This window comes from Zeus faber, assembly GCF_960531495.2.
Source record: "Zeus faber genome assembly, chromosome: 1".
NCBI classification, from domain to species: Eukaryota; Metazoa; Chordata; class Actinopteri; order Zeiformes; family Zeidae; genus Zeus; species Zeus faber.
The window spans coordinates 45,617,603-45,628,767 of record NC_137193.1 but is presented as its reverse complement, the minus strand read 5'-3'; the positions used below and the strand labels follow the sequence as shown (position 1 = coordinate 45,628,767).

Sequence of the window (11,165 nt, the reverse complement as noted above, 5' to 3'; positions counted from 1 at the left end):
CCCAAAGTATTCATATTGCAAGTCTAACCAAAGCCACGTTTTTCGTCTTTCTTAGAATCAGCCTTCTGTGTGAGTCGTCAAAAAACCAAGGTTTAGATAAGGGATTCCTCCATTTGGTCTGTGTGTGTGTGTGTGTGTGTGTGTGTGTGTGTGTGTGTGTGCGCCTGTGTGTGCGCCTGTGTGTGCGTGTTTGTCAGGATGCATGGGTGGGTTCTGTGTGTGCCCTGTATTTGTTTGTACTTGTATTCCCGTTAGTCTTTCTGTATGTGTGTGTATATCTGTGCGTGTGTGTGTGAGAGAAAGAGAGCGTGAGATAAACAGATGGGCCAGCATTTATCACCGAGGTAAATGTTTGTCATCATTTCAACATGTTCCAAAAAGATGGACACTGGCCCTGCATCCACAATGGCTTACTAGTATACTACTACGTACGTATTTAAATTAGTGTAACGTGCGTCAGAAACCATAGTATTCTCAAATAGTATGTGAAAATGATTAGGATGACCAAGGTGCACCGAGGTGCTCAAGAGGAAGTCAATGGTGGCTCTGCTGCTTTGGGGGAAATGAAGAATCTCCCTGCCAGCAGGAAATCAAAAAGACACTTTTTTTCATCCAGATGTTGTGAGTTCTCAGTGAGCTTTTAATTTCCTCCGCCGTACTTGATAAAGCTAATCAAAATCAGAGCGCGGAGGGACTGCACGACCCAAAAGCCAAGAAAGGCCGATCAGATCTGTGTACGAACCAGAACAGTGGAGCCCGTCTGCATATCTAACAGAGGCAACTGTTGTTGAAATAAATTGTCCGTCCGTCTGTCTTCATCCGTGTTTGTCTAACTGCTTGTCTGCTTATCAAACGGTTCTTGCTTTTTCTCTTTCTATCGCTCTGACTGTGTGGGGCTATCATTCTAATGCTCATCACATCCTACCGACTGGGTCTAACAATCTTGATTGTATCTATGAGCAACTGAGAAAACCACCCAATCAAAATTCCTCCCAAAAGGGACTCCTCTTTTAAGGACTCCTTAAAGAGCATTGAGGATTTGATTTATACAAACAATGTCCAAGACACAAGTATTTTTCACTCTGGTATTGAGGGAGACTTTCTGGCCATGCACGGACATTTCTGCCTGATCTTCATGGTCACGGCTCTCCCTCGGGGTAAGGAAGCGCGACTGCGACGACTCTGCTGTTTGAGATGGAAACGTTTTTGTTCAGCACCAGAGGTTGAGATCTCAAGAGACCAAGGAAAGGCGGCGCTCCTCCGTCTAACCACCGGGTTGGGCCCCTTGGTCAGGCCGTAGGCACCACCACCCTGACAGTGCCCGGCACCAAACACACATTTATGCACACACACACACACACACGTACACACACACACACACACACACACACGCGCACACACACACACACACACACATATTTAGCAGTTCAAAGAAGCAGCAGACTATATTTGGAATGGCAATTGTACTGTACAGCAGATGATGACTGGGTAAAAATGCTGCTGTGCTTCAATTCTGCGTTTAATGTTAAGGGCTCCAAAGGGCGCTGCCAAAGTGACTCTTAGACCACGCAGACCCTACCCATATCGATCTATATCACAGCTGAACAGAACACAGTGGTCTTCTTGCCCCCAAAGTTTGGCCTACCTCTGTTCAAGCTGGTTTACAACCCACTTGACCGGATTTGATGAAATGACGTTTCAATCGATGTTTGGATGTGCTTTTGCGTCGATCCGCAGAAATGAACTGTGACTCACGATGATGCAACGACACGGGGACTCCAATCTGTGCGCCCGAACATTGCACGTCGTCACTCGCGCGGGTCAGATAAGGTCGCGTGAGCGTTCTGAACTTCCAGGTAAAACGACACCATTTTAGTCCAGCTTTGAAGAGGTTCGAAAGGGGACTTTTGATTGCCAGACGACCAGAGGGCCTTTGGAGAATTAAGGCTTTGTGGCATCACAGCCAGGATTTTGTGCTTTGTCACTGTGTCTGAGTTCTCCATGTGGTCCACGAATGGGAGCGGGGGGTTTACAACACATCCATGCTCTTCACCAGATCTGTTTGTGTGTGTGTGTGTGTGTGTGTGTGTGTGTGTGTGTGTGTGTGTGTGTGTGTGTGTGTGTGTGTGTGTGGCTCGTGTGTGGTATTGTGTAAATTTCTGGGACGAGGTGTGTCCGAATTCTGCCGAAGGGCAGAAACTTATGAATGATTGCCCCAAAGAGTCCTGGCTTTGGACCAAGTTCGAGCCCCGCCCCCTTTTCGGGCGCCCGGCCAATGGCGTGCGAGTATGCAAATGAGCAGCTCATAGAAATAACTGGAAGCGGCAGAAACTTTACTCCTTTGACCGCAAGTTGCGCGCCGAGCACCGTGACCTGCGTGCAACTGGACCCATCTCCACTCAGCCCCGTTGAGCAAACACGCAAGCGGCAAGAAGAGCCCTCAGCAATATGGGGAGAGATGAATTATGTTTTTTAACTGTTTGGATACTTTTGGCCAAAATGTGCGCCACTTTTTCTTCTAATTCTGAGCCCACTCCTGTCTTTGGTAAGAATGAGCATTTCTCTATTGGTTTTAGATCCACGTTCTCGAGAGTGTGTTGTATGTTGTTCCCCCACTGTAATAAAAAGTAGTGATTACTGCTAGAAGTAATTAGGTATTAAGTACTGCTTGAGTGAAGCCTGTCGACTTTACGCGCCAGTGCCCCGGTGTGCAGATCTGCTCCTGTTTGATACCATCCACCTCTAGGAGCGCCCGTAGAACACGGACTCCTTAAAGGCCTTTTGTCACAATACTTTATGGGGGGAAAGACCTGCAGTGATAACCGAATGGCGGGACTCTCTTGCAGATATCTGCACTCGTCTGTTCAATTTCTAGAGGTTCCAGCATTGATTTTTGAGATAGGGACCACGTCATGCCTCATGCAACCTTGTTTATAATTCTAAGGCTTTGCCTGCACAGATCAAAAATAGCAAAAGAGAAAGTACGTTTTTTAAAACGATCAATGGTCATCCAGATTTCAGAGCAATAATTTCTCATGCATTTGCGCATGTTTTACAATATGTGCAGTATACGTATACAGTACTGAGTTGTATACTGACTCACCTGGCAGAGGTGAGCTTCAGGCTAAAGGGGGCGACACTTCACTGCGCTATGTCCAGTCCTGGTTTTCAGGTTAATTCTTTAATCTCAATTGACGACAGAACAGAGTGGGCTCAATCATTTACTATGATTTCTATTTAACGTTTTTCTCATTTTGTGTATGACTGTATTGCCTTATGATTAAATAAACTGCTTTTGAGTGTTGCATGGATAACCCTAAATGATCTTATTCCATAAAACTACATCGCCTACTAGTTGCAACTCACACCACTTTTGACATTCTACCTGATATATTGCAATAACCCACTTGAACTAAGGTGTGTGTGTGTGTGTGTGTGTGTGTGTGTGTGTGTGTGTGTGTGTGTGTGTGTGCTCTGTGTGCTCTGTGTGTCTTGCTCTTCTCCAGCAAACTCCACTGTCACCGCTACTCCGCTGCCTACCACCACAGAATGGATCAACGACTACACCGGCATCGTGTCCAAGTTTTCCCTCCGCACCGCTGACGTCCCGGACGAAGACCTGTGCTACATTGTGCCCGGTGAGCCGGACACCATCGCAGAGTGTGAATTCAACCCCGAAATGCAGAGTTTCATCATCATACACGGCTGGACGGTAGGCCTATGTCAGAATCATGTCTCGGAGATGTAAATGTAGGAAAAGAGAGGAATATTTGAATCTGACCTCAGCTCCATTGAACTCAGTGGATGTAGGACGATTGGCCACAGAGAAAGAAACAGTCATTCAGAATTAATCATCCCCAAAATATTAGGAGTTCCTACACGGTAGTCTGGGGGGGAAATAGAACTCAGTGATGAGTTAGTAATTAATGCAGCAAATAATGCAATGCTTGAAGTAGATGACCCCCTTGGCTCTTCTCCAATCACAAAGTAGAAGAATAAAACTGAATCCTGCCATCCTGCAACTCACCCCAGTCTCCTTTGTTTTCATGGGTTCATCTCGCAGGTCACGGGGATGTTTGAGAGCTGGGTGCCCAAACTGGTGTCAGCTCTTTACGAGCGGGAGCCCAATGCCAATGTGATCGTGGTGGACTGGCTGACCAGAGCCAACCAGCACTACCCGACCTCTGCCGCCTACACCAAGCTGGTGGGCCGTGACGTGGCCAAGTTTGTCAACTGGATCCAAGTGAGTGTGTGTGTGTGTGTGTGTGTGTGTGTGTGTGTGTGTGTGTGTGTGTGTGTGTGTGTGTGTGTGTGTGTGTGTGTGTGTGTGTGTGTGCGCGTGTGTGTTCTGGCGCAAGAGCAGCTCAGCTGGAGAACAGGTGGATCCCATTTTACAGATCCTTACTGTTATAGGGACTAATGGATATTTGGTGTCTATAAAAGCCAACACACACTGCCACGGTTGGATTGCCAAAATATCACCACGCTCATGTCTAAGAAAAGGAAACTAACCCATAAAACGGGTCCAAAAGACCAGTTTTTGGAATTGTGACAAGTCTGTTGCTGGTGATGTAATGCTTTGGTATCGAGGGCTGCAGATGCATTTTCCTTCTGGTTATGATTTTACACGACCAATAAAAACCTTTTATGACCTTGTTTTGACTTCTGGGCAGCTTCTCGTTACAAGACTTGATATTGTTTTAAAATTGTATGTGATGCTAAGAGGAAGAAAGGTTAAACAACTCGGCATAAGTAATTACCATAAGTAAATCCTGCATTTGTTTATCTTTTGTTTATCTTCCTGTAATTGAAGAGCTTTTAGGCTGTTGGCAAAGTGCTTTATCCATACCATGACTATATACCTGTATATTTTCTCCTTCTTTCTACAAGGTTTGGCCAGGTCTAGCTCTAGTTTGTACAATGCATTTTTCCATATTAAGATATATTGTCTGTTTAAGAGATGTTTTACCCATGGTGCTCATCTCTTCCCTTCCAGAAAACGCTGCAGTTGCCTTGGGAACGAATCCACCTTCTGGGCTACAGCCTGGGAGCGCATGTAGCCGGCATCGCTGGAGACCTCACTGACCACAAGATTAGCAGGATCACTGGTGAGAGCAACTTCAACGATAGATTTATCAGCTGTATATGACATACTGTACATACACACAGATTTTTAAATGAATATAAATAAATGAAAACAACAGGCCACTCTTCCCAATAATAATTTAGTCGTTACAAGGCATGTTCTCATATAAGAATGTAGTAAAGCAGAGTTTGGCTCATTATACGTCTAGAACAGTGTCCATGGGGAATATAAAGCCGAGTAAGAGACCAGATTGTTGTGTTCTGCATACTGTGCCCAGAAGATAATAAAGTCTTAATTTTGATATGTATCTTTGTTTTCAGTAATTTAAATAAGTTAAATTTGTCAGGACTTTGCAGCCCTGCTGGTCCACGCAGCACAACAGCAAAACAGAATAATCCCAGACATTACAGCCCGAGCTCTTTTTACTGCACACTGTGGGCGTGCAGCCAGTGGGTGCCAAGCTGAGGGCAGAATTCCCCCATTTGCCTTTTATGAAGTTTATCCAGATTTGGCATTTCTCTGACCTGCTTAGAATAATGGGGTGCTTACTGCGAGGTGGGGAGGTGGGAGCTGGGTGAGCAGCAAAGCGCTAAGATCCCATAATCACTGCCTCACATTTGGCACGAGCTGCACATTCTACAGTGTTATGGCCGCTAGACTGAAAAGTTTGGGGAAACATTGATCTTCCTTTCCCCCTTGGGTTTATGAACCTTGTCTTTCCCCCTCTCCACTCAGGTCTCGATCCCGCCGGTCCCACCTTCGAACACGCTGACAACGAGAACATCCTCTCCCCAGAAGACGCCCAGTTTGTGGACGTGCTGCACACTAACACCAGGGGTTCCCCGGACCGCAGCATCGGGATCCAGAGGCCCGTGGGCCACGTGGACATCTACCCCAACGGAGGCACCTTCCAGCCGGGCTGCGACATTCACAACACCCTGCTGGGGATTGCGTCCGCCGGCATTAAAGGCCTTCAGAGTATGTTACACAAAGACAAAATACCCCTGTTGATAGTTGATTTGATGTACTGCTGCAATATATGCATATTGCATATATACTGTGTATATATATATATATATATAGACTTCTGTATAGACATATGGCACAATTTTCTTCAAACCATCCAGGTGTCCCTAAGTTAGAGGAATGGCCTGGACAACAGTGTTTTGAGTGATGTCATTACCTGAAGCAACTTAAAGTTTTCATTCTCTCACCGTTGCTGTCCTCTGCAGATATGGACCAGCTGGTCAAGTGTTCCCACGAGCGCTCCATCCACCTGTTCATCGACTCTCTGGTGAACAAGGAGCAGCAGAGCCTGGCGTTCCGCTGCAGCTCGCAGAGCGCCTTCAACAAGGGCCTGTGCCTCAGCTGCCGCAAGAACCGCTGCAACAAGCTGGGATACAACGTCAACAAGGTCCGCGTGCCCCGCAGCGCCAAGATGTACCTCAAGACCCGCGACATGATGCCCTACAAAGGTAAAAAACCCGGGAGAACAAGGGACACCTGGATGTGGAGTTGGTGGTGGGTTGCTGTGGTCTGTGGTTTGTTTAAAAACAACACTTGGAGAACATAGGATAATGCATAGCTACCGCTATACATAAGTCTGCCTGCGCTGGTACATGCCTGTTGGATTACTGTGAGCTGAGTTAATTGATTGACACACAGTACTGCGGAGTAAGTGAAATAATCCTCAGGTCTAAGCTGTTGTTGTTGAATTTAGCAGTTGTAGCAGCAACTTATTGCAGGAATGAACCCAAAGTTGATCAGCCCACGCGTGTTGTAGTGGCCAACGCATACCAGTCCAAACATACAGGACGACGCATATATGAGATCTATGTTAATGCACACACACAGACTGCATTGCTCTAGTGCCCTTACCTCTGTCTCAACTCAAGTTAATATTTACCATCACCTCTGGGGTTTACTACACATATACTGAACACACACACACACACACACACACACACACACACACACACACACACACACACACACACACACACACACACACAAAGAGTGTAGCTGATAGCTCCGTCAGTGGCTGCGTCATAAACGAAAACCAAAACAAACCAAGCGAGGCAAAGTGCTAACCGGTGGTCACTTGGTCGCATGTGGAGGAGGTCATGGTATTTCAGAGGCTGGGAGCTGGTTTCAGTAAGACGACACCACATGCACGTCATCCACGGCCATGGAAATTTACACCATCGCTGGGATCTATTTGCCAAGTCCAACTTGTCAGGACTATAGAGTGACTTGGTTTTGGTATTTTGATAAGTAGGATGGGCCCACATCTGAGCAAATATATAAGGCTATAAATCAATTGGGACTATAGGTAAATTGGTACTTCATTCAATATTTTTCTCTCTCTCTCTGTTTCTCTCTATCGTTCCTTGGTTCTCAGTTTTCCACTATCAAGTGAAGGTGCATTTCTTCAGCGAGAAGACGCTGAGCTTCACAGAGCAGCCGCTGAAAATTTCTCTGTATGGAACGCACGCCGAGAAGGAGGACATTCCCTTTCAAATGTACGTAAATCCTCTCGTGCATTTGTATGAACAGCTTTGTACATCCGCGCACGTGTCCTAAATGCATGCCGGGTCAGCATCTCCGTGTCTTTCCAGCCATCCATCTTCCCAGTCCTAATAAGGTCTTGAAAATACACTGTACTCTATATGGACACATGCATGCACAGGACGCCTCTCCTTCATTAGTGTGTAACTAAGTCGTATCATATTCCATAATATTTCCTCCTTTCTGCCCTGCAGGCCGGTGCTGAAGGGAAACAGCACCGTCTCCTTCTTGCTCACCACCGACGTGGACATCGGAGACCTGATGATTGTAAAGATGCGTTGGGAGAAAGATGCCATTTTCAGCTGGTCCGACTGGTGGGGCAGCAGCAAGTTCCACATCCGCAAGCTGCGCGTCAAGTCCGGAGAGAAACAGTCCAAGTACGCTCTGCCCTCAAAATAATTCAATTTGTCTTTAAGTGGGATTATTGAATCGTTGGTAACTTTTCTTGTAATGTGTGATTTTTTTAGGGTGATCTTCAGCGCCAAGGAGGGGGAGTTTTCTTACCTGGTCAGAGGAGGAGAAGACGCAATCTTTGTCAAGTCAAAAGAGGACAACATGAGCCGCAAAGAGAGACTGTACGTTAAAGAGGGGTTTCCACTCATTTCTGTTCTCACAATTTAATCATTTTGGCAAATGACATTGCTTCACAAATTATATTTTGTAACCTTTGTTGAAAAATGTCACCCATCGATGCTACAAAAGGAGATTTCGTTACAGTGTCATTTTCTTTCCAGGAATCACAAGCTGAAAATGCAAGGCTCTCTCTTTGGGCAGAACAACGCCTGAAATTTGCACTTGAAGACGCCCCCGACTTGCACATCTTCATCTCTACACACGGAGCCAAAGCAGGAGGGGACCGAGCACGGAAAACTGTCGCAGAAGAAGCCCCCCCCCCAAAAACACAAACGTGACGTTGGTAGTAGAAGCAGAGAGATGCTGCAGACTCCTCTCCAACTCCAAGTGCAACCTACGTTACCTCATGCTTAGTCCTCCCCGAATCCATCCCATCATTTCTGTTTTGTCTTCCATTCAGTTTTCATCCTGGGAAATTGTATTTTCTTTGTGATTTGCAAAAATGTTACTTGGTCAATCTTGCCTTAACATTTGCGGCGTATCTTGGTAATCATTAGTTTATTTTCTTGTGTACATATATATTTCTAAATATACATATACTGTATATGCAAACCCTTGATAGGTTGCCTTTTTGTGGGCCTATGTGAACTCAGATGATTGTTGTATAAATCATGGAGTGATAGGCGTCATTTAGGCATGGACGTATGTTCATTTTGTTCAAGATAATCGGTCAGTCTCTTGTATCTCTCTCTCTCTCTCTCTCTCCCTAATCTGACAATCCAGCCACAACAGGGACCAACAATGTTACTAGCTATTGAATGGAGTATCACACCTTGTAAATATCCTTTTTTACCCCATCAGTATTATATATATTTGAATACAAATTTCTTGAATCCTCGCTTATTGGTCGTATTCATTTGGTTATTGTGTTCGGCACTTGTCACTTTGAAAGGCTCCTGTCATGAATTTGACACCCTGACTGTAGATAACTGAGGTCATCACTGCTAAACATGCTGTTTACTATATGTTCCTGTATTATTTATAAAATCGGTTGGATTAACTCACTGATTTAAGCCCAATCTATAACAGAATCGTTGCATCTGTGGAAACACCACAAAGCTGCAGAAAAGAAACATGAAAGCCTTTGGAACTATGATGGATTGTCCTACATAATAGCCAAAATACATCCCAAGAGTTGTTCTTACTCTATTGATTGAATGTACCTGTATATAGTTGTATATTATGCTGTAATATATTTTCACAGGTAAACATTGCTTTTGGTGTTGTTGTTTTTTATTATCGGACACATTTTGTTTGAAGATTGATCAAATTGGTCTCCTTCGCCAGCTTTGATATTAATGAAGTGAAATGCAGTGCACTGTTTAAAGAAAATCAAACGTGTTTTAATAAAGCAATATATAATTCAATTTAAACTCAGAAGTTGAATCACCCCTTCAAGCATTTCTTTAAATTGTAATCATTTTATTGGAAATGTTCATCGCATGTCTTCGTAACTAAGTAATCGGGCGAAGTGAAGCAAAGGAGTTACACATTTCTTTACGGGAAGGAAATAATTCAGATAATGGCTGGACCTCAAAATTCAACCGTTATGTTCATTACTTTATTTACTTAGTGCGGCATTTGCCAAAGTACAAGAAAAAATGCATAAAAACGTTTCTTTTTTCCCCCCTGCTTGCTCGTTGTAGATATGAAAAGTGAAGCCTCCATGTCTGCAGTGGATTTCAAGGCTCTTCAGTTGTGATTGGCAGTGGCTGACATTTAAAACAATCAAAATACGCGTACACTGCCATCTAATGCGGTGTGCATACTTCCATAACCACCTAAATACGATTTGGACTATTTAGAACTCCAATCAAATCAATGTCTTCTGCTTATTTGATCACCGTGTCCCAAGAAAAACCCTGAAATAAATTGAAATAAGGTATTACTTAGTTAAGGCGTCCGTCTAATGAACAGAAAGGCAATTGTTGCCACCTGAAGCTGCTTAACAGATTACACTGCAGATCGTCCTCATCTCCAGCCTCGCTACGCTGAGGATTCCAAACAAGTTATGCAACACTGATCCAGTGTGAGGGAAGTGATGAATGCTGCTTTTTACTTCTGATTCCCCAAGTTTTGGATTAGCTTCCTGGACAGGACTGTGAGGGAGGACAGGTTTTGAGTAAAGCCTTACGTCCCTGACATCAACTATAAATCAACTCTGAATATACGCTGCCAGCCATTCAACTTAATGATATTCCAGTAAAAGATTTAGTTTAATAACTAAAGATTTCTACGAATTGTTGGGAGGGAGAATTGTATCTCAGATTGTCCCCTGAAGAATGTCTCAAAAATATAAAAATTTTTAGAGCTTGTGCTGGCAAATTAACATGAAAAAACGACCACTACGATGGGAGGCTGATGCATCTTTGTATTGGCACCAAGTCTGATTACATAATGTAATATTCAGACAATGTAAAGAATGCAGCTGCTTATAAATGGTAGTAGTGATCACTGTGGAAACAAAATGGCTCTCATGGATTAGTGTCGGTGATGGAAAAGTGCTGTTGACCCCAGAAATGTGACAAGAGTACATGATAAGCAGTTCTCATCTGACCTATCATCACTATTATGAGCTTGAATTGAATTCCGATGGAGCAGGAATGCATGCTCCATATAAGTGAACTGATATTGACCACAAGGTTTCTACTGCGATCCAACATTGTACTCTATGACTAATATGTGCAAAATCTTTGTTTTCAGCAGACTTGCACCAGCTTTGAATAATGGATGGAAAGTCTTTGAGTTAGAAAAACTCAATATCTCCTTCAGACGACTGACTATCTCATTTGGACGATATAGTAAGTCTTTCAAGCCACATAAACTTAGACAAATGTTGAGGTCCAGCAAACTTTTAAAATTTTTACTTTGCCCTTCA

At 44.2% G+C, this 11,165-nt stretch overlaps 1 protein-coding gene across 1 annotated transcript; it reads left to right on the top strand.

Moving 5' to 3' along the window:
- The first annotated feature begins 2,351 nt into the window (after positions 1–2,351).
- lpla (lipoprotein lipase a) lies at positions 2,352–9,501 on the top strand. The gene is made up of 10 exons (XM_080010141.1): positions 2,352–2,545; positions 3,507–3,712; positions 4,064–4,243; positions 4,997–5,108; positions 5,822–6,064; positions 6,319–6,561; positions 7,488–7,608; positions 7,849–8,031; positions 8,122–8,229; positions 8,389–9,501. Exons 1-10 carry the CDS (start codon positions 2,449–2,451, stop codon positions 8,438–8,440), a joined length of 1,545 nt encoding a protein of 514 aa, XP_079866267.1. The 5' UTR covers positions 2,352–2,448; the 3' UTR covers positions 8,441–9,501.
- The last annotated feature ends 1,664 nt before the right edge of the window (positions 9,502–11,165 follow it).